The sequence below is a fragment of the Symphodus melops genome, assembly GCF_947650265.1.
Source record: "Symphodus melops genome assembly, chromosome: 7".
Taxonomy (NCBI): Eukaryota; Metazoa; Chordata; class Actinopteri; order Labriformes; family Labridae; genus Symphodus; species Symphodus melops.
This window is the reverse complement of record NC_136697.1, coordinates 26,415,302-26,438,502: the sequence shown is the minus strand read 5'-3', so window position 1 is coordinate 26,438,502 and position 23,201 is coordinate 26,415,302. Positions and strand designations below refer to the sequence as shown.

At 46.0% G+C, this 23,201-nt stretch overlaps 3 protein-coding genes across 3 annotated transcripts in view; 2 read left to right on the top strand and 1 right to left on the bottom strand.

Moving 5' to 3' along the window:
• Positions 1–382: 382 nt before the first annotated feature.
• On the bottom strand, positions 383–23,201 carry LOC306826825 (presequence protease, mitochondrial-like). Its single transcript, XM_079348370.1, has 26 exons — positions 22,853–23,201; positions 21,698–21,803; positions 21,121–21,227; positions 20,827–20,978; positions 10,230–10,344; positions 9,838–9,934; positions 9,503–9,663; positions 9,238–9,364; positions 9,056–9,144; positions 8,712–8,840; positions 8,094–8,207; positions 7,744–7,840; positions 7,480–7,614; positions 7,164–7,302; positions 5,866–5,982; positions 5,658–5,787; positions 5,450–5,570; positions 5,056–5,298; positions 4,838–4,938; positions 4,579–4,699; positions 4,440–4,490; positions 2,949–3,061; positions 2,732–2,854; positions 1,632–1,777; positions 1,451–1,553; positions 383–1,369 (listed from the first exon to the last, which is right to left on the bottom strand). Exons 1-26 carry the CDS (start codon positions 22,897–22,899, stop codon positions 1,276–1,278), a joined length of 3,078 nt encoding a protein of 1,025 aa, XP_079204496.1. The 5' UTR covers positions 22,900–23,201; the 3' UTR covers positions 383–1,275.
• On the top strand, positions 11,608–19,904 carry LOC306827155 (uncharacterized protein; the record flags this gene model as incomplete). The annotated part of the gene is made up of 4 exons (XM_079348824.1): positions 11,608–13,295; positions 15,829–15,848; positions 15,905–16,992; positions 18,213–19,904. The coding sequence occupies 4 exons, from the start codon at positions 11,608–11,610 to the stop codon at positions 19,902–19,904; spliced, it is 4,488 nt and encodes a 1,495-aa protein (XP_079204950.1).
• LOC306826823 (ATP-dependent 6-phosphofructokinase, platelet type-like) overlaps positions 14,095–23,201 on the top strand; it is a 371,729-nt gene continuing 362,622 nt past the window's right edge. The window contains exons 1-2 of the mRNA XM_079348368.1: positions 14,095–14,248; positions 14,379–14,934. Of these exons, the coding sequence (XP_079204494.1) occupies positions 14,138–14,248; positions 14,379–14,507 (240 nt within the window). The 5' untranslated portion in view covers positions 14,095–14,137 and the 3' untranslated portion in view covers positions 14,508–14,934. The remainder of the gene's footprint in view (positions 14,249–14,378; positions 14,935–23,201) is intronic.

Genomic DNA, 23,201 nt, shown 5'->3' with positions numbered 1-23,201 from the left:
TCGACTAAACGGCGCCAGCTGCTCACACGACGACTGATTGACTGCAGATGAATTAAAGTGGAGGTTTGAATCTTCAGCTTGGAGGCTGATTTGGAGACGAGCTCCTTCTGTAACAAGCCAGCGTAGCTGATGTAGTATTTTATAGATCCCTTCTCAAAGATATTCCAGACTTTAACACGTTCTATTCAAGCGCTCCTCGTTACGTCCTGAACCAGGACGCAAGAACACGTCGCTTCATCTCCGTCTGTCTGAAATCAGCCGAGCAAACGTTTGGTGAACTCGCATCTCAAGTCGAGCTCGTTTGATTTTAATTTATTTTCGGCAGCACTTTGAGCCCCGTCCTTCAAATATATCAATATATAAATAAAAATATATTTATGTGTAATCCCCTGAAAGCTGCTGATAAAGAGAGAGAGAGAGAGAGGAGAATCACACGCTGTCAGTCTAACACCTTTAAAAAAAAAAAAAAGAAAAAAGTCCACCCTCCTGATTGGTCAGACCTACAGGACGAGCCGTGTGTGTGTTTCTGTGTGCGAGTGTGTTGTTGTTGTTGTTGTTGCTTCTATCCACTCTGGGCTTTCTGTGTGTGTGTGTGTGTGTGTGTGTGTGTGTGTGTGTGTCACGTCCTCGTGGTGGTGTTTGTTAGTAAGCGTCCTGCTGGTGCTGTTAAGTTTTTTTTGGATGTTTTACCTTCATGTGCCGGCGGTGACATGTGATCGTCCTGTCAGAGTAATAAAGCATTTATTGTGAGCAACAAAAAAAAAAAAAAAAAAAAGTGTCACGCTGTTTTTGTATTTATTTAAAGACGTGTATCAGATACTTCTTTAGGAGTTTAGAAAAGGAGATTTAAATCTGTTGAGTTGAGCCTCCAACAGGTGAATTTATTTAACCTGAGGCGTTCAAAGACTTCAAAAAATAATCGTTAAAACTTCAATTTTCACCATCATTATTAGCACGCTCTTATTTTGAAGGCTTAGATCTTCGTGGGGCGTGCACAAAAACCAGCAGACTTAGTTTGTTGAACTGGACTAAACTTCTCTGATATGAATCTTCTGAGTCAAAAAAAAAACACCTGACTGAAGTTTGAAAGTTTTGATGACACTTTTTAAAAGAGAAACCGAGCACACACACACACACACACACACACACACACACAACATGATCATATATTTCATTAAATATATACAGAGTGAAGATCAGCTCTCAGTCCTCTTCATATTGTGCGCTTCAGCTTGTTCAGTCCAGTCGAGTCTTAAACTCAGAAGTTAGTTTGGATTATTTGACGATCCACGATGGATCTTTTTTAATCGCCTCGTTCTCTGGACCCAAGATGGCGACGCCACACGTCATCTGACCCACGCCGAGGTATCTGCAGCGGGAGGAGGGAAGAAAACAGAGTCAACACTGGATGTGGTGAATAAACATGTGAGGAGACGTAAAGAGTTGTTACCTTTCAGCCGCGTCCACCAGACTTTGATGAGTGACAGCAAAAAGTCTCTCTCTGTGATTCTGCTTCATCTCATCCGTGACGCCGCTGAGGAAGCGTCCCATTCCTGCAACACGAACACAGAGTGAGCAGAGCCGACGGCGGACACACGAACTGAAGACAGATAAGAGCAGTGAGGGAGGACCTTTGTCTGCCGGAGCCACAGGAGAGTCCACGGCTGAGAAGACGGACAGTTTAGCTTCATCGATGTCCTGCTGGCTGAAGTGTCCCGACTTCGCCCAGTCCACGCCTCGACGAAACGCAGACAAGGTCTGCAGCGAGTTTGGATCCCTGAGAGAAGTACGAGAAACAAAAGGTCAACACAGTCTGTCAGAGGAGAGATTATAGATGGATTCAAATCCTGCTGCGGGTTTATTAAGAGCTTCATGGTTCAGACTCCACCGCTCAGGTGGTCTGGTCCAGGTCTGCTGTCTGTCCCCAGAGTCCCAACCAAACATGGAGGAGCAGCGTTCAGCTTCTATGCTCCGTATATCTGGAACAAACTCCCAGAAAACTGCAGGTCTGCTGAAACTCTCAGCTCTTTAAAATCCAGGGAAAAAAAGAAATAATAAAAAAAAAAAATACAAATAAAATAAAATCCAGATTAAAAAAAAAAAAAATAAATAAATAAAATCCAGGTAAAAAAAAGATAATAATAATAAAAAATAAAATAAAATAAATTCTGGTTAAAAATAAAAAAAAGAAATAACATAAAATCCAGGTTAAAAAAATTAAATAAAATAAAATAAAATCCAGGTAAAAAAAGATAATAATAAAAGATAAAATAAAATAAATTCTGGTTAAAAATAAAAAAAAGAAATAAAATAAAATCCAGGTTAAAAAAAAGATAATAATAATAAAAAATTAAATAAAATAAATTCTGGTTAAAAATAAAAAAAAGAAATAAAATAAAATCCAGGTTAAAAAAACACTATAAATAAATAAAATCCAGCTTAAAAAGATAAAAAATAAATAAATGAAATCCAAATAAAAAACAGATTTTATTTTAACTATTTTTACTTGACCATATTTTAAGTTTTCAGATTTTTAAATGTTCTATTTTAATGTTTGTCTTCTTTCCTGTCATGATGCTTTCTGATGTCTTGTGTTTAAACTCGTCAATGAGCTCTTATTTCAGAAACTGGCAACAAATCTCTTCCTGCAAATCAACTCAAATCAGATTAAAATGGAGGCGGACAAAGAGCGTCTTCACACTGTGACGAGCGCGGTGTCGCTGCCTCTCACCTGTACGAGTAAAAAGAGAAAAGACCTCCTCCCATCCTGGCCCCGCCCCCGTAGGCTCCTCCCTTCTCCCTGATCTCTCCGTGCAGAAACTTAGCCGTCATCATCCTCGCCAAGATGCACAAACTAGAAGAGAAAAACAAAAAAGGATTCATCACAGTGAAGATGAAGTCTAAGTCAAAACAAAGAGCAGGAAGTGATGTCACTCAGGTGAGGTTACCTGGCGTAGTCGTGGTGGCAGAAAGGTACCGTGCGAATACTCTCGCTGATGAAGTGAACGGGGAAGGGCAGCTGGAAGAAGGTCTTCATCTGACACGACTGGAAGCTCGGCTCCTGAGAGGTCGAGGAGGAAGAGGAGGAGACATCTTTACTGTACCAAATGAGAAGCTGCAGACACACCTGCAGAGTCCTGAGAGGAGCAGGTGAGCAAATACTAAACACCAGAACACACACACACACACACACACACACACACACACACACACACACACACACACGATAGTGTTGACTGCATCATGCACGTGAACGATGACGGACTGTTTGGTGTTTTTGTTAAGTTTCCTTCTTGGTTTATTTTTGTGTCGCTCTCCTCGTCTTTTCCATCATTTCATCGTCTTTAATCTGCTTTGTAATCTGATGTCAGCCGACCACGACAGGGATTTATTTAGAGCACTGCTTCAGCTTCAGGACTCACCACGCGTCTCCTCCTGACACTTCAACTTCACTTCATTTATTTTATATGAGAAATGTTTGAACACGTGAGACAGAATGAAGGAAACAGGTTTTAAAAAAAGCACCGTGCAGACTTTTTGAAAACAGCTGATGAGGAGGAAGAGGAGGAAGAGGAGAAGAAGCAGGAAGAGGAGGAGAAGAAGGAGGAGGAGGAGAAGAAGATGGAGGAGGAGGAGAAGAAGGAAGAGGAGGAGGAGGAAGAGGAGGAAGAGGAGAAGAAGCAGGAAGAGGAGGAGAAGGAGAAGAAGGATGAGGAGGAGAAGAAGATGGAGGAGGAGAAAGAGAAGCAGGAGGAGGAGGAGAAGGAGAATACGAAGGAGGAGGAGAAGGAGAAGAAGAAGACAGAGGAGGAGGAGGAGCAGGAGGAGGAGAAGGAGGAAGAGGAGGAGAAGAAGCAGGAGGAGGAGGAGAAGAAGGAAGAGGAGGAGAAGCAGGTGGAGGAGAAGAAGCAGGAGGAGGAGGAGGAGAAGATGGAGGAGGAGGAGGAGAAGGAGAAGAAGGATGAGGAGGAGGAGAAGAAGATGGAGGAGGAGGAGGAGGAGAAAGAGAAGCAGGAGGAGGAGGAGGAAGAGGAGGAGGAGCAGGAGGAGGAGAAGAAGGAAGAGGAGGAGAAGCAGGAGGAGGAGGAGGAGGAGGAGAAAGAGAAGCAGGAGGAGGAGGAGGAAGAGGAGGAGGAGCCGGAGGAGGAGAAGAAGGAAGAGGAGGAGAAGCAGGAGGAGGAGGAGAAGGAGGAGAAGGAGAAAGAGGAGGAGGAGGAAGAGGAGGAGCAGGTGGAGGAGAAGAAGGAAGAGGAGGAGAAGCAGGAGGAGGAGGAGGAGGAGAAGCAGGAGGAGGAGGAGGAAGAGGAGGAGAAGCAGGAGGAGGAGAAGCAGATGGAGGAGGAGAAGGAGGAGAAAGAGGAGGAGAAGCAGCAGGAGGAGGAGACTTTTTGAAAACAGCTGCGAGCCAGAGATACAGAGATGATAGAAGAGAAACTTACAGAGATGAGTTTCCGACTCAGCCCCGAGTCGTCCGATTGGTCGAGAGGCCTCTTTAGAAAATAAAGAAATAAAGAGAACACATCATCTAATCTGAGCTGTGACTGGTTTCTCCCTCTGATTTGTTCGTCGACAGTTTACCTCGATGATGTCACTCCTGACCGCTCGGCGCTCCTTTCTGTTTTCAGCCACGTCCTTCATGAAGCTCTCCAGCTGAGCTGCCGTGTCCGACATTCTCTGCGGAGTCGCGTTTATGGCGCACCTGTAAGAGACGAGCGTGACCGACAACCACGACGCAGTGACAGGACTTTAACACAGAGCTGTCACCATGGAGACGACGGTGGTCTCGTGGTTAGAGCACGCCCAAATCTGACCTCTGACCTCTCTCTCTCTCTCTCACCTCATGTTGTCGGGGTTGAGAAGGTGCTTCTTGATCCTGACGAGCGTTCGGATGACTTGGCTGAGGTCGGACATCTCAGCGACCCGCTTCATGAACTTCACCTGAAGTTCAAAGTGAGAACACGAGACGGCTGTTTCACAAAAGACGGATCAAATATGAAGCGGGAGGAAAAACTAAAACTTAAATCACCATGACAACACGGCGTGAGTCTCGGTTACCTGCTCCATCCCGCCAAACGTCTCTTGAAGGTCTCCTGCTGGAGTCAGGTGACGGCCTGCGCGCGTCATAGCGTACATGTGGCCCGAGTACGAGATCCCGTTGGCTAACTCCTGCGCTGACATCATCACCAGCACTCTCAGGCGCTCCGCCTCGTCCAAGTGAGGCCTGTTGAATATGTGGCTCCACAGCTGGAACATGTGAGGAAGGTTTCTCTCCAGGCAGGAGGAGGACAGGAGGACGCCCTGGAACAGAAGGACACCTGCGTCACCACGAGCTTCGTCTGCACGTTTCTCTCTGACAGTCTGTCAGAGTCGGATCAGGCTCGGCTCCCTCCTCACCACCACGGTCCAGAACCCTGAGCTCCTTCAGCTCCCTACAGCAGCTGGTACTGACCTGCTCGTACATGTCCAGCTGGGTGGAGTCGGGGACGACCTGGGTGGAGACGGACATTCCCCCGGTCCTCAGCTCCATCTGCTGGGACTGTTGTCTGTAGTCCAGAGCTCCACAGCCCATCCTGGTCAAACGGACAGAGACAATGATGTCACACGAGTCCAGGAGTAAAGAGGAAGGCAGAACATGGCCGATCATCAGATGAACGTACTTGGTGACGACGCTGCAGAAGAGCGGCACGTACAGCCTGAGCTCCTCCGGCAGCGTGTTCAGACTGCACATGGCTCGGAAGTACACTAAGCCGTTGGTGGGCTGCTCGCAGTACTGGACCGGCACGCCGCCTGAGGAGACATTTATTGAACACGCTCTGTGGACCTGGGTGATCAGTCCTTTAGTTTCATGTTGGAGAAACGCCGTACCTGCTGTGCTGATCTGAACACGAGTTACAGGGATGGTCGGCTCGATGTCCCACACTTTCAGCGCCGGCAAACAGGAGGCGTCCTGCGCTTTGCTCTGAGCAGCCAGCAGCTCCAGACCTTCACCGAGGAGGAGGAGGGGGAGGAGGGGGAGGGGGGGGGGGGGGGGGGGGGGAGGAGGAGGAGACAAAGGAGGAGAAGGAGGAGGGGGGGGGGGGAGGAGGAGGGGGAGGAGGAGGAGACAAAGGAGGAGAAGGAGAATGAGGAGGAGAAGGAGGGGGAAGGGGAGGAGGAAGAAGAGGGGGAGGAGGAAGAAGAGGAGGAGGAGACAAAGGAGGAGAAGGAGAAGGAGGAGGAGAAGGAGGGGGAGGAGGAAGAAGAGGAGGAGAAGGAGCAGGAGACAAAGGAGGAGAAGCAGGAGGAGGAGGAGGAGGAGCAGAGGAGGAGGAGCAGCAGAGGAGACATGATTTGATAAGTGTGGATCAGAGGAGCAGCAGGAGGAGGAGGAGCAGCAGGAGGAGGAGGAGCAGCAGGAGGAGGAGGAGCAGAGGAGACATGATTTGATAAGTGTGGATCAGAGGAGCAGCAGGAGGAGGAGGAGCAGGAGGAGGAGGAGCAGAGGAGTCATGAGTTGATAAGTGTGGATCAGAGGAGCAGCAGGAGGAGGAGGAGCAGAGGAGACATGAGTTGATAAGTGTGGATCAGAGGAGCAGCAGGAGGAGGAGCAGCAGCAGGAGGAGGAGGAGGAGCAGGAGGAGGAGGAGCAGAGGAGGAGAAGAAGGAAGAGGAGGAGGAGACGAAAGAGAAGCAGGAGGAGGAGGAGGAGAAGACGAAGGAAAAGAAGGAGGAGGAGAAGGAAGAGGAGGAGCAGAGGAGGAGAAGAAGGAGGAGGAGGAGCAGCAGCAGGAGGAGGAGGAGCAGCAGGAGGAGGAGGAGCAGAGGAGACATGAGTTGATAAGTGTGGATCAGAGGAGCAGCAGGAGGAGGAGGAGCAGAGGAGACATGAGTTGATAAGTGTGGATCAGAGGAGCAGCAGGAGGAGGAGGAGCAGCAGGAGGAGGAGGAGCAGGAGGAGGAGGAGCAGAGGAGGAGGAGCAGAGGAGACATGAGTTGATAAGTGTGGAGCAGAGGAGCAGAGGAGCAGGAGGAGGAGGAGGAGGAGGAGGAGCAGAGGAGACATGAGTTGATAAGTGTGGATCAGAGGAGCAGAGGAGCAGCAGGAGGAGGAGGAGCAGAGGAGACATGAGTTGATAAGTGTGGATCAGAGGAGCAGGAGGAGGAGGAGGAGCAGCACTTTGTACCTTTTTCATAGATGTCTTTCCTGTCGCTGTCTGACAGAACCTGGATCTTCCTCTGGAGCTTCTCCTTCTCAGCTTTGGCCTGTTTCTCTACGTAGCCCTCGTCTGGACTCATGGACAGGGTCAGTCTGTGAGTGTTCTCCTGTAAGGGGGAACAGAAAGGATGTGAACCCGCTGAGGTGGACCTGGAGAACAGACCCAGTATTTGGCCTTCAGGCAGCATCAGTGACAGCTTTATTCTTGGTCTGGATCCGACAGGTACAAACCATCTTCAGTCTAAAATGTCACATATTGTAAGTCCTCTCCCAGAGTGACGCACCTTGAAGTAGTGCTTGACTTTGTCCTGCAGGAAGCCAGGGTTTTCCTTCAGGGTCTGTTTGAACTTGGCCACGCTGTCGTTGATCTGCAGCAGCTGCACCGGGTCGCCGTCGTGATTCCACGACGATGCGATGTACTAAAAACAAAAACACATAAAGAAGCGAGGACAAAAAAAGAATCAAACATCTTCCAAAGTGTGAAAATCAGAACATCTCCTTTCAAAGCTCCCACATGGAGGTTTGTAAACACGTGTTGGTGAACTCACCGAGGCCAGAGACAGGCCGAAGTTTGTGGACTGGTGCTTCATCTGGATCTCGATCTTATGCAGGAGAGCCTCGATTCTCTCCTCCTCAAAGCCGCTCCTGTCGGTGACGAGGAGGAGTCGTCACATCTCACCATACGACTCATTATCCTTCATGTGTGAGCAGACCCTACTGCTGTTCTGCTCTTGTTGTTTTCAGAGGATTTCTCTGGACTACAAAGTCCAGAGAGTCCATTTTTTTAATCTCTTTTAAAATCACATTTGTTGACGGCGTTATGAAAACAAGGTGACGCCTCGGAGAGAGCACGTTTAATCAAAGCCTTCAACACAAAGAGGAGGAGCGTGGGACTCACTCGATGATGTCGTCGATGGTTTGGCTGATGATTCCCTTCACTCTCTCGGCGTCCTCCTCGGCCATCCCCTGCAGTCCGATACTGAACGACGCCTCTTTGGTGCTGCCGTCGTATCTGCACACACACACACAACAACACAAAGCTCTACTCACACACGTCTGCAGCAGACGAGGCTCAGCAGACTGATGCTCACCCTCACATGAGTTCAACAGTTTACTCAGATGTTCAACTCTTCCTTTAATGTACTGATGAATCCTCCTGCCCTCTACAGGTTGAACCCAGCTACTGCAGGTAAATTCTTCTCTTGGCTTATCTGGTGTTGGGTGACGTTTGAGGAGCCAGCTGTCGTCATTAAAACTCTTTAAATTCATGTCAGAGGAAATAAACAGATTGAAAGAGTCGCATGGATTGACAATAATTCAAATCTACGCTGCTGGCTGTAAAATATGTGGGGGCTGTTTGTTTCCAAACTCTGAAGCAATAACGTTAAAAATCCTCCAGGGGGCATCATTCCCTCATCCTGTCCTCAGGATCAAACAGACGTGGTTCTGGATCCTGGAGGTCGTGGCCTAAAGGAGGCTCTAGTTTGTCACTTTGGAGTCCTGTGTTGCTCCTCACCCTACAACCGAGGAGAAGTCACTTCCTATGTTGGGTTCGATGAGAGCCTTGTAGAAGGGCGAGTTCGGTCCAGAGATCATGAGAGACGACAGCAGGCTGAGGGTGAATCCTTCAAACGTGTCAGTGATGCTGCAGCGAGAAAAAAACAAAACAGATTTTTTTCTTTAGATGTTTCTGAATGATGGGACAGGTCAGAAACTTTTCCGTGCTGAGGAAGACTCTCGGTTTTTGTAAAGTCAACGTGACGTGAATAAGGAGAAGGAAGGATGGGGGGGGGGCTCTTTTGTGGCGTCTTAATCTTACTGCAGAATAAAAAAAGAAATATATATATTTTTTGATCTTACTCTCCCAGCAGGTAGCTCACACACAGCGTGTTCTGCCGGGCCGGATCAGGGGCCAGAGCGTCCGGGCTGCAGGTCACATGGTCCTCTCTCTGAGAATTCACAGTGACGTCAAAATGACTAATCAACACATTTCAGAGTTTAAACAGAAGTTACAGGAGCGTGTCCGGGTTGATGAAACTCACAGGGCTGCTCCAGTGCGGCTGGGGGGGGACCGCCGTGTTCGGGTCGATGCGATCAAACTTGGACAGGGCTTCCTCTTCGATCTGCTTCAGATGCTGCTCCAACGGCAGATCTCCATACGTGAAGAACCTGAAGGACACATCGAGGTTTCCTGTGTGTCTCATATTAACAGATTATTGTTGAACAGCTGCTCTCATTTCTTCATGTCCCTTCTGGGCTAACGGTGTACGTGTGTGTGTGTGTGTGTGTGTGTGTGTGTGTGTCTACCTGGAGTTGCTGGGATGGTAATGCGTGGCGTGGAACTGCTTGAGCTGTTCCCAGGTGAGGTCAGGGATGGCGAGAGGCTCTCCTCCGGACACCACAGAGTACGTGTGGTCCGGGTACAGCTTGTTCTGGAGGTGCTGGGCGTACACGCGCTCGTTGTCGGACTTTAAAAAAAACAGACACAAGCAAACGTTAAAAACTCACCGATTCAATTCGTCTCAAATCTGTTCATCTCATATCTGTAACTTGTCGAGGGCCTCGTGTCACCCAGCCTTTATTTTTCTGAGCGTCTTTGTTCCCAATGTTGTAAAACGGTGACTCGGAAAGTGTGGACTTACAAAAGCTCCTTTCATTTCGTTGAACACCACGCCTTTAAACACCAGGGGGGAGTTGGGATCTTTTGGGTTTTCATTCTCCAGCCTCCAGCCCTCCTGCCTGCAAGAATCCACACAAACAGAAGTGAACTAATTACAGAGAGCGGATTCTCATCACACACTGTTACAAACAAGTGATTTCTGAAGGGTCTTGGTTTGTAAGATATCCTCCGAACGCAAATGTGGACGTCGATCCACGTCGTCAGCGACGTCTTAAAAAGCACTCGTGTTGTTGTTTTAATTCCACCAGCTGGTCTCGGCTACAATTCGTCGGCTTACTTTAGCGACCCAATGCTATCAAGTAAAATAAAACAAATATAAAAAACAATATGAGAGAAGTAGCGGTCAGAACTCACCAGAAATCCTGCTCTCGTAAACACGGGAAGAAAGCCGCATCCAGATAGACGGAGAGAAGATTCTGGAAGTCTTTTCCATTTTGGGTTGAGAACGGATACATGGTGTAGTCGCTGGCTGTTGACGAGGGAGGCAACAAGAAAAAAATAATAATGTGACACATAAAGCTCATCCATAAAGCTCCTTTATGTTGCTGAGTACTTTAATGGCCCAGTCTGCATCCCTGCATTGACTGTTTAATGACTGTACTCACACCTCTGGCACTACCTCAAACACCTCTGTACATGCACATGTAGCTAGTTTCTAGAAGGTCAGCACTTTGTTTCTAAGGCTCTTTAACTGTTTACAGGTCTCTTTTAACCAGCACATGTTTTTCTGTCCTTCACAGGTTATGTACATTATGCTATATAAGTTTAAGTCTAATGCTAATGCTAACTGCACAGGCTTAACTTGTAATTATATTTACTCTTAGTCACATAGGGGCTGTTAAATCTTGTCCGGGGGATTATTGTATACAGAGGGGAGGGGGGACAGCGGGTGTGTATTGTAACTAATGTCTTGTGTCCTGCCTGTCTGTATACTGCTACTGGATGCCTTGAATTTTCCTCGGGATCAATAAAGTATCTATCTATCTATCTATCTATCTATCTATCTATCTATCTATCTATCTATCTATCTATCTATCTATCTATCTATCTATCTATCTATCTATCTATCTTTCTGAGGTGAAGTATGTCTAAAGACAATATCAATGATCAGCTTCAGTCATCACTTTGAACATCTGACAGACAAAAACAAGGAGCAAAGGTCAGCTCAATGTATTTAATGTAAATACAGTATGTGAACCAGCAGTGAGTGAAAACACATCTTCCAATGGAGATAAAGTTCAGTGGCTCTCTGACGCCTCCCTGTGGTCTCTCAGGTTTTGACAGCTTGTAATGCTGGTGCTCACAGGTCGCTCCGTTCTGACTGTAGTTGTAGAACCTGTTCAGTTATTCTCTCTGTTTTATTCACTTCTTTTTACATGATAGAAATGTGGGACTACAGTTTTTTTTTTTTACATGTTTGCTTATAGAGTTTGCTTCCATGAGACCGAGAGTGGTTATGTATTCATGTTGAGAATCGGCCCTATCAGAGGCATGAAACATGAGTCAGCGCTTGTTAACCCCTCCCTCTTCTTCCTGCTCTCACACACAGCCAGCTCCACTCTGACGTGTATTTCCTCCTTCTCTCCACATCAGATCTAATGTTTGAGGATGGGTGTAACCAACATGTGCGAGAGCAGACTGTGAACAAACACATGCTGTGTAGATCAGAGGTCAAACTAGTTTGATTTCTCAGGAAGTGAAACTCAGACAGTCGTTGTTACCGAGAGGAGAAATGGCACAGAAAGGAGTTCAGCTAGACCGGGAGGCTTTCTCTTGTTCCATCTGTCTGGATCTACTGAAGGATCCGGTGGCTATTCCCTGTGGACACAGTTACTGTATGAAGTGTATTAAAAACCACTGGGATACACAGGATGAGAAGAGAGTCTACAGCTGCCCTCAGTGCAGACAGGACTTCACACCGAGGCCTGTCCTGGTGAAAAACACCATGTTAGCAGTTTTAGTGGAAGAGCTGAAGAAGACTGGACTCCAAGCTGCTCCTGCTGATCTCTGCTATGCTGGACCTGAAGATGTGGCCTGTGATGTCTGCACCGGGAGGAAACTGAAAGCCTGTAAGTCCTGTCTGCAGTGTCTGGCCTCTTACTGTCAGAATCACCTCCAGCCTCATTATGAACTACCTGCCTTTAAGAAACACAAGCTGGTGGAGCCCTCCAAGAAGCTGCAGGAGAACGTCTGCTCTCGTCATAATGAGGAAATGAAAGTATTTTGTCGCACTGATCAGCAGTCTATCTGTTATCTCTGTTTAATGGACGAACACAAAGGTCACGACACAGTCTCAGCTGCAGCAGAAAGGAGCGAGAAGCAGAGAGAGCTCGAGGTGAGTCGACAAAACATCCAGCAGAGAATCCAGGACGGAGAGAAAGATGTGAAGCTGCTCCATCAGGAGGTGGAGGCTATCAATGGCTCTGCTGATAAAACAGTGGGGAACAGTGAGAAGATGTTCACTGAGCTGATCCGTCTCATGGAGAAAAGACGCTCTGATGTGACGCAGCAGGTCAGATCCCAGCAGCAAACTGAAGTGAGTCGAGTCAGAGAGCGTCAGGAGAAGCTGGAGCAGGAGATCACTGAGCTGAAGAGGAAAGACGCTGAACTGGAGAAGCTCTCACACACACAAGATCACAACCAGTTTCTACAGGACTACCCCTCAGTGTCAGCACTCAGTGAATCTACACACTCATCCAGCATCAAGATCCGTCCTCTGAGGTACTTTGAGGACGTGACAGCAGCTGTGTCACAAGTCAGAGATAAACTACAGGACGTCCTGACAGACAAATGGACAAACATCTCACAGACACTGACTCAAGTGGATGTTTTACTGTCACAACCAGAACCAGAACCAGAACCAGAGCCCAAGACCAGAGCTGAGTTCTTAAGATATTCATGTGACATCACACTGGATCCAAACACAGCACACACACAGCTGTTATTATCTGATGGGAACAGAAAAGTAACAGCAATGAGTCAAGATCAGTCTTATTCTAGTCACCCAGACAGATTCACTGGTTGTTGTCAGGTCCTGAGTAAAGAGAGTCTGACTGGACGTTGTTACTGGGAGGTGGAGAGGAGAGGAGAAGTTTGTGTAGCAGTCACGTACAAGAATATCAGCAGAGCAGGGTGGTCAGATGAATGTTTGTTTGGACGTAATGACAAATCTTGGATGTTAGATTGTGACAACAACAGTTATGACTTTTGGTACAACAATGTCAAGACTCCTGTCTCAGGTCCTCGGTCCTCCAGAGTAGGAGTGTACCTGGATCACACAGCAGGTATTCTGTCCTTCTACAGCGTCTCTGAAACCATGACTCTCCTCCACAGAGTCCAGACCACATTCACTCAGCCTCTACATGCTGGACTCTGGTTTTATTATGATGTTGGAGCCTCTGCTGAGTTGTGTAAACTGAAGTAGACAGAAGTCATCAGGGGATAATGTGTTCACATCCGTGTTTTTTTTTTCATGTTTCTACAGAAAGTTGATTTTACTTTTCACACATACTACGATACTTTAACAAAAAGAGTAAAGACACATTTCTGGACTTTTTAGATTTGAATATCATATGTGGACGTGGGACCTTCCTCTGACCTGTCTCTTTGAGCTCCCTCGTTTTCTTTGAATCCACAGCTTGAATCGTTTGTTGTGGCTCTGTGCCAACTTCTACTTTCATAGTTTTTATAGTACACCTTCAGTGTATAACTTTATGTATCCTGTGGATACTTTTTCGTGTTTTCGTGGAAATAGCAGCGGAAAACTTTCTTATTCAAGGGAGAAGCTGCTCTCACTCTGGACAGCGGGACAAGCCGGCATCGTTCACCCGATACCTGAGGAGCTGAGGCGGCGGTACAGAGGCTGTAGAGCCGGCGCGAAGCTAAAGGCTAGGCTAGCGGCTAAGCGATGGAGGTACAAGCCCTCGGTTCTGGTGATAGTTATGGGGAACGTAAACTGTCTAACCAACAAGACAGACGAGCTGGCTGCTCTCGTGAGGAACAAGCGGACATTTAGAGAGTGCAGTTTAATGTGCCTCACAGAAACCTGGCTGACTCAAAACAGCCCGGACGCTAACGTGGATCTACCGGGCTTCACTACAGTGAGAGCGGACAGAGACACGAAACGCAGCGGCTAACGGAAAGGAGGAGGACTCGTGCTGTTTATTAACACCAGATGGAGCCACCATGGACATGTTACTGTGAAGGAGGCGACGTGCAGCAAAGACATCGAGCTGCAGGCGGTAGGTCTCCGTCCTTACTACATGCCCAGGGAGTTCGAGAACTTCACCACTGATTTCATCTACCAGCTGTACACGGAGGAGGGCCGCGGCGTGTTTGACTGCAGGAAGAACATCCTGGGTCACATGCAGCAGGTCGCCCACACACACACACACACTTTACCTTCAAAATGTAACATATACTTTTGTGGTTTCAGACGTTTGTTTGTTGTTGAAACAGGATTTGTGATGATGTTAAACATGATTGCGATCTCTCCTGTCACAGGGAGGAGCTCCGTCTCCGTTCGACAGAAACTTTGGGACTAAAGTCGCTGCTAAAGCCATTGTTGAAAGATCCCAGACGATTCACCACACCGGTCTGAAGCAAGTGAGACTGCTCATTGTCAACAGCTGAAAGCTCGGCTGACACTTTTACCCCCTCACAGGAGAATTTCCACTCAAGCTGAGTTCAGGCTGAACTTAGCTAATCACAAAAGTCTTATTTTAACTTTTATAAACCTTATCATAAAAAGTTGACATATGTATTGCATGCATAATGTGTACTTATAACATTGTAAGGAGTGTCCTATTATTATGTGTTAGAATAGTTGGCGGTCATAAAACCGCTTGTGGAAGTGCAGGCTGTAAATCTTATTGGGGGTCATGGACTGCTCACATAGTGGGGTAGGTAGAAGTGCCCTGTTAGAGATAAGGGAGTGTCCTGCAGCTGCATGAGAAACACACAGATAAATATAGATGTCTTGTTTTTGCTACATTCTTGTTGAAGTAACCCAAAATGTAAACTGAAACTGTCATGACGTAGATGTTGAGAGTCGGCCATAGTATATAGGAGGGAAGCAAAAGCTTCTCTCTGGTTCAGTCTTCCTTTTTGGGACTTGACTGTTAATCTCCACTTGTTCTGCACCTGTGATCAGTTGATTTATATTCTCTTTTATTGAGCTCTAGTCACTCACTGTGAGAATAGCACTCTTTTGTAGGATTTGTATTATTTTGTAATCTCTGTATTTCATCAATTGTGTTATTATAAAATAAAAGGAAACCTTCCATTGTAAGGACTTTCCAACAAAAACCCTCTTCCTTTAAGATCTTATATTTTCCTCTTGTTGGACCACGACGGACCAAAGGGATAGAAGACTAAGGTCAGAAGCTTTTTGTCCCCATTGTTCCAATACCAGAGAGGAAAACATAGACTGGGGAGGGACACTCTGATTTAAAGTGGTTTGGACCCATTAGGGTGTGAGAGACCCAAGGAGAGTCCCCTCCAGGTAACGGCTGTGAAGGAGGCCTTTCCAGTATTAACAGCCTATGATCTGACCATAGAGGGGAATGACTTCAACACTGTAATAACTCAATAACTTTAAAGGTATAAAAGCTGAATAAACTGTGTATTTCTTTAACCGCTCCTAATAACCAATAGTGATGTTCTAGTTCAAGGCAGCAGCGATATCTTTATGAAAGGCAGTTATTGGTCCTCCTGACGAGATTCACACTCGGCCCAGACCGACCAATCAAAGTGAGGCAGAGTAGAGGTTTCAAAAGTCAAGTAGTACATAAGAGCAACAAACTAGGATATTAAACTTATTCCTAAAAACGCCAACTACTTAGCAGAGATAAGTACCCTCACCGGATACGAACCCACCCACAACAAAACAAAATCTCACGCCACCCAACCCCCCACTGAACTGAACTCCTTTTTCAACCGCTTCGACACACAGGACTTTTCCAAAGAGTGCAGGTAAGCTCTCAAGGCTCTCCCCCCAGTAGATCCCAATGAGCCTGCCCCCTTCACAGTCGCTGAAGTGCGCCACCAGCTAAGCCGGTGTAACCCATCCAAGGCCCCAGGACCCGACAGCATCCCAGCAAGGGTGCTGAAGACCTGTGCCACAGAACTGGCTCCTATTGCCCACTTCCTCTTCTCTGAGTCATATCTGACTGCTACAATACCCCTCTTCAGGAAAAGCGCAACAATAATCCCGGTACCCAAGAAACCACGATCCTCCGACCTCAATCACTACCGCCCCATTGCCCTCACTCCCATACTAATGAAATGCCTGGAAAAACTGCTGCTGAAGGTCATCCTCCCTTTGGTGAAACCTCATCTGGACCGTCTCCAATTTGCCTACAGGGAAAAAAGGGGCACAGAGGACGCTGTTGCTTGCCTGCTACAACTTGTCCTTCAGCACCTAGATTCCCGAGGCACCTTCGCAAGGATCCTCTTCGTGGACTTCAGTTTCGCATTCAATACCATTCAAAGGCCCCTGCTCATCCGGAAGCTTCATAAACTCACCACTCCACCCATTCTGATCCACCTTCTGCACAACTTCCTCAGCGACAGACGGCAAGCTGTTCGGGTAGGCACATCCACATCACCCCCACTCATCACCAACACCGGAGCCCCCCAGGGCTGTGTGCTAAGCCCCTTCCTCTACACCCTGTACACCAACGACTGCACCAGCCCCTCTCCCACCACCACCTATCTCAAGTACTCTGACGACACTACCATCCTATCAGACAATAACTCCACCACAGACTACCACAACACCGTCACTCACTTCTCACACTGGTGTAAGCATAACTTCCTCCATCTCAACGTAAACAAAACAAAAGAAATAATAATAGGCACCCCATCACCCCAGCCCCCCACCCTCATCAACAACGACACAGTTGAAACTGTTGACAGCTTCAGATACCTCGGACTCACTCTAGACAACAATCTCACCTTCGACCAGCACACAACGGACATTCAAAAAAGGAGCCACCAAAGACTGCACGCCATCCGGAAACTCAAAGGACTATATGTTGCCCCCCACCTCCTCCTCCTGTTGTATCAAAGCATCGTCCAGCCCATCCTGCTCTCCTGCTTCTTTAACCGACTCACTGTCAAAAACCAAACCAAACTCACCCGTGTCACAAACATTGCAGCCAAATTAATCGGTCTCCCCACTCCCACCCTGTCAGAACTCAATTCAAAGGCCATCACACGCATCGCACACACAATAGCACTGGACATCACCCACCCTCTCAAATGCCACCTCACCATCATGCCCTCTGGGCGCAGGTACAGGTCCCTGTTGTGCAGGAGGGCGCGATACGGCTGAAGCCTGGTGCCTGCAGTCATTACAGCCCTCAATAAAAATCCACCTCAGTCCAAATCCCCGGTCCCCCCATAACCACATGCACTGTATGTCCTGTCACTGTATGTCCTGTTGTCCCACATGTATCTCCCTGTGTTCACCCTCTGTCGGCGCGCTGCCCTTAAAACTGTACACCGGTGAAAAAGAATTTCCCCTCGGGGACAATAAAATAAAAAGTCTAAAAAGTCTAAAGTCTAAAGATCCCCGCGCTCTCGCAACAAAATCAAGCCGACTGTTTTAAGAGGAGTCTTTGTACATTAAAGCAGCAGTAGGAGTCAGGTTTGTTTTTGAAACAGGATCATGACTTCAATCTGAGGTGAAGTTTGTCTAAAGACAATATCAATGATCTGCTTCAGTCATCACTTTGAACATCTGACAGACAAAAACAAGGAGCAAAGGTCAGCTCAATGTATTTAATGTAAATACAGTTTGTGAACCAGCAGTGAGTGAAAACACATCTTCCAATGGAGATAAAGTTCAGTGGCTCTCTGACGCCTCCCTGTGGTCTCTCAGGTTTTGACAGCTTGTAATGCTGGTGCTCACAGGTCGCTCCGTTCTGACTGTAGTTGTAGAACCTGTTCAGTTATTCTCTGTGTTTTATTCACTTCTTTTTACATGATAGAAATGTGGGACTACAGTTTATTTTTACATGTTTGCTTATGAGTTTGCTTCCATGAGACAGAGAGTGGTTATGTATTCATGTAGAGAATCGGCCCTATCAGAGGCATGAAACATGAGTCAGCTTGTTAACCCCTCCCTCTTCTTCCTGCTCTCACACACAGCCAGCTCCACTCTGACGTGTATTTCCTCCTTCTCTCCACATCAGATCTAATGTTTGAGGATGGGTGTAACCAACATGTGCGAGAGCAGACTGTGAACAAACACATGCTGTGTAGATCAGAGGTCAAACTAGTTTGATTTCTCAGGAAGTGAAACTCAGACAGTCGTTGTTACCGGGAGGAGAAATGGCACAGAAAGGAGTTCAGCTAGACCGGGAGGCTTTCTCTTGTTCCATCTGTCTGGATCTACTGAAGGATCCGGTGACTATTCCCTGTGGACACAGTTACTGTATGAAGTGTATTAAAAACCACTGGGATACACAGGATGAGAAGAGAGTCTACAGCTGCCCTCAGTGCAGACAGGACTTCACACCGAGGCCTGTCCTGGTGAAAAGCACCATGTTAGCAGTTTTAGTGGAGGAGCTGAAGAAGACTGGACTCCAAGCTGCTCCTGTTGATCTCTGCTATGCTGGACCTGAAGATGTGGCCTGTGATTTCTGCACCGGGAGGAAACTGAAAGCCTGTAAGTCCTGTCTGCAGTGTCTGGCCTCTTACTGTGAGAATCACCTCCAGCCTCATTATGAAGCAGCTCCATTAAAGAAACACAAGCTGGTGGAGCCCTCCAAGAAGCTCCAGGAGAACGTCTGCTCTCGTCATGATGAGGTGATGAAGATGTTCTGTCGCACTGATCAGCAGTCTATCTGTTATCTCTGCTCTGTGGATGAACACAAAGGTCACGACACAGTCTCAGCTGCAGCAGAAAGGAGCGAGAAGCAGAGAGAGCTCGAGGTGAGTCGACAAAACATCCAGCAGAGAATCCAGGACGGAGAGAAAGATGTGAAGCTGCTCCAACAGGAGGAGGAGGCTATCAATGGCTCTGCTGATAAAACAGTGGGGAACAGTGAGAAGATGTTCACTGAGCTGATCCGTCTCATGGAGAAAAGACGCTCTGATGTGACGCAGCAGGTCAGATCCCAGCAGCAAACTGAAGTGAGTCGAGTCAGAGAGCGTCAGGAGAAGCTGGAGCAGGAGATCACTGAGCTGAAGAGGAAAGACGCTGAACTGGAGAAGCTCTCACACACACAAGATCACAACCAGTTTCTACAGGACTACCCCTCAGTGTCAGCACTCAGTGAATCTACACACTCATCCAGCATCAAGATCCGTCCTCTGAGGTACTTTGAGGACGTGACAGCAGCTGTGTCAGAAGTCAGAGATAAACTACAGGACGTCCTGACAGACAAATGGACAAACATCTCACAGACACTGACTCAAGTGGATGCTTTACTGTCACAACCAGAACCAGAACCAGAACCAGAGCCCAAGACCAGAGCTGAGTTCTTAAGATATTCATGTGACATCACACTGGATCCAAACACAGCAAACACACAGCTGTTATTATCTAACGGGAACAGAAAAGTAACAACAATGAGTGAAGATCAGTCTTATTCTAGTCACCCAGACAGATTCACTGATTGGTGGCAGGTCCTGAGTAAAGAGAGTCTGACTGGACGTTGTTACTGGGAGGTGGAGTGGAGAGGAAGAAGAGTTTATGTAGCAGTCACATACAAGAATATCAGGAGAGCAGGGAACTCAGTTGAATGTTGGTTTGGACGTAATGACAAATCTTGGGTGTTAGATTGTGACAACAACAGTTATATCTTTTGTTACAACAATGTCAGGACTCCTGTCTCAGGTCCTCGGTCCTCCAGAGTAGGAGTGTACCTGGATCACAGAGCAGGTATTCTGTCCTTCTACAACATCTCTGAAACCATGACTCTCCTCCACAGAGTCCAGACCACATTCACTCAGCCTCTACATGCTGGACTCAGGCTATGTTATATTGGAGATTCTGCTGAGTTGTTTAAACTGAAGTAGACAGAAGTCATCAGGGGATAATGTGTTCACATCTGTGTTTTTTTTCATGTTTCTACAGAAAGTTGATTTTACTTTTCACACATACTACGATACTTTAACAAAAAGAGTAAAGACACATTTCTGGACTTTTTAGATTTGAATATCATATGTGGACGTGGGACCTTCCTCTGACCTGTCTCTTTGAGCTCCCTCGTTTTCCTTGAATCCACAGCAGACATGGACCTGTGTGTAGTCATTCTGTTCACCTTTCACCATTACACGCACGCTTGCTTCTCTAACTCGTCTTCAAAAGAAAAAAAGGTGAACAGAAGTTTCCTCCTTCTCTCAGATTATTTCTTCTTTGTGATGTTTTCTTGTTCATCTTTGTTAAGCGTCTTTAATTATTCAGAAAGGCGCTATGTTGCTTCCAGAGAGGGGGCGTGGTCAGACACAGCTCATTTACATATTTAAAGCTACAGACACAGAAACAGCCTGTTCTGAGCAGGGCTGAAATAGAGGGGTTTATAGACATGATCAAATACAGGATCAGAGTGGATTTACAACAACACACTTCACACACATGTTTAGAGGAGCTCTGACACTGATTTAACCTGAAGAGGAGAATATGTGACCTTTAAGTCATGAAGGCTGTCAGTGCTAGTGATGACTTTTGTTCTCTTATCTGTGCTGTATCGCTAACCATCGACTATTTGTAATGATGTAAAGATTTGAACTTCTTTGAAAATAAATCTATGATTCATCTGTAAACATTTCTCTGTCAGTTTCTTTCCCTCCAAATGTAAAACTGTCCAATGAGGTATCTTTAAAACAGGAATTATAATCGTTCGCTAACCCGCTGTTAGCGTTAGCCGTCTTAGTTTTTCATTAAGTAAATCTATGTGATGCAACTTAACCATTTTAAGACCGCTTGAGTGTTCTGTACCTGTGAACGCGTTCATGAAGGTGGACAGGGACCTGGTCAGCATCTTGAAGAACGGGTCTCTGCAGGGATACTTCTCAGATCCACACAGCACCGTGTGCTCCAGGATGTGAGGGACCCCTGTGCTGTCCATGGGGGTCGTTCTGAACTGGACACTGAAAAAGAAAAGAGCAAAAAAGTTTCTTTAAGAGACGCAGGTTTGCTGATTTACATTTCAACGTCATACTTGGGGTACTTGTAGGTAAAACCTACAAAAAAAAAAGAAAAGAAAAGAAGTAGTGTTCACTTAAAACCAACCTAAAGAGGTTATTTGAATCATCTCTGGCTGCGTGGAGATACTGAGCTCCAGTTTTATCATGGGTCAACTTCACTGCGGTCAGGAACAAGTCAGGGACGGTAACAACCTGTCAAAACAACAACAACATGACCAGTTATCTTTCATGGAGGCTCACGGTCTCAGCAAGAGAATTAGACCTTGCATGCAGAACAAAGTCAATAAAAACATAAAGAAACATTCAACTATAAAACAATAATAAACTTAAATTTACATGAAGAGCATTTACCCACTAATTCAACCTCTCGAGTGCTCATAAAACACTTCTTCAAAAGCTTTTAACTGGCCTGCTAATCAAGCAAATTCAATGCAAAGATAATTAGACAAAGAGTGTTCGAGTGTCAGAAGAACTTTTAGTAGGTCATTAATGTGTGACTGTTGAAACGCTTTCCTGTTATGCATGCAATGAAAGTACCAAATGTTTTAGCTGTATACTTAGAAACACTGAATAATATAGAAGAGTAAACTGCTGTGGGAGGAGGATACACCACCCAGGTTTTGAAACTCTGGCTCTGGTATTTGAAACACATAAACACACACCTCTCTGACTGTGAATCCATGGATTTTCTGTCCGGGTTGGTACTGGCGAGCCCTGTCAATCGCTGAAGTGCTCTTTAGACGCCAGGTACTCTGCTGCCCGTTGAAGCTGGGAAGAAAAATAGAAGTTTATGGTTACAGCTGATAGTAAGACTACTCCTTGTGAGGACCAATGAAGATCTTTGAAATCAATGTTTGGATCATTTGTTGTATCACAGTGTTAAACAGCTGATATGAAGCACAGGTATATATTTAAGGCAGAGGAGGGATTTCTGGTACATTAACTTAGCAGGGTTGAATGGTGAAATAAAACAATGCACACTGTCTTGCACATCAGTAAAGCATGGACCATTTTGTAAAGAGGACTTCAAGGTCAACGTAAAGCCAAAAATAAAACTTCACCAGACGTCACAACTACTAAAACAAAGACAAGAAAATATGATGAGTGATGTCTTGCCTTCACCTGTACAGCAATGGGTAACTCTTTAATTGTCACATCCTCCCCGTGAGAGGAAGCTTTCTCTGACGTTACCTCATTTAACACTAAAATAAATACAGAACAAAGCTGAGCAGTTAAAATGAACTTAAAGGTGACAGTCCAACACATCTGTATCTGTAGCACAAAACAAGCCCACATCAGTCTTCAGTTTATAAATGACTGAAAGATTTAAAGAGTAAAAATGAACTTTTTAAAGGTCATTAAATAAAGGTTGAATGAATGAATGAATCTTTCTATTGCTTCCTCTTTAAAAGCAGCTTGTCAGAAACTTTGCACATTTTCTATTCTGTAATTTCTTTCAGTCAATATTTTAGATAAATCATAAGATATGTATTAAAATGGGTAATGAATGAGAAAGTGTGATGAGTTTTATATACATGTTGATGGGTATTGTGAGGGGTTAGAGGGAGCTTTAAGGTATTTAAATCTGCCTGTAATGAAACTTAAAATGTCCATTTAGTATTGACAAGTAGTACTAGAGATTTAAATGTAAAACGTGTGTAAAATAACTTGTGACTTAACGTGTCACAGTGCATCACAAAAGCAAATCATACTCCACATTCAGTGAATAAATAATGTCGCGATAATAAAACAAAATAAATAACCCTTAAAAGACACATTATAAGTGATTATATGGACTGCCCCGTTAGCTAACTTACCTCACATATCGAAGTTTCTGGAGCACGGTCTTCGTTTGCCGAAACATTTTGTCGTCAGTTTGTCGAATAATTTAATAAATACCTACAGCCAAATATGTTCGGCTATAAAAACACAGAGTATGTATTAAAAGTCGTCAGTGAGTTGACATTATTTAAGTAAAGCATCGCCGGGTCGTTGTCCGTGTGTGAAGTACTGTTGACACGTTGGGATAGTCGCGAGCGTAAGTAACGGCTGTAAGAACTGCGCGAATCGCAGATTTCAACGTCATAAACTGTGCAGTCACGCGCATCTCTTTGCTATACAAATCTACAAGGACATGCTCTCCTGGGTTTTTTTTAACATTCGCAA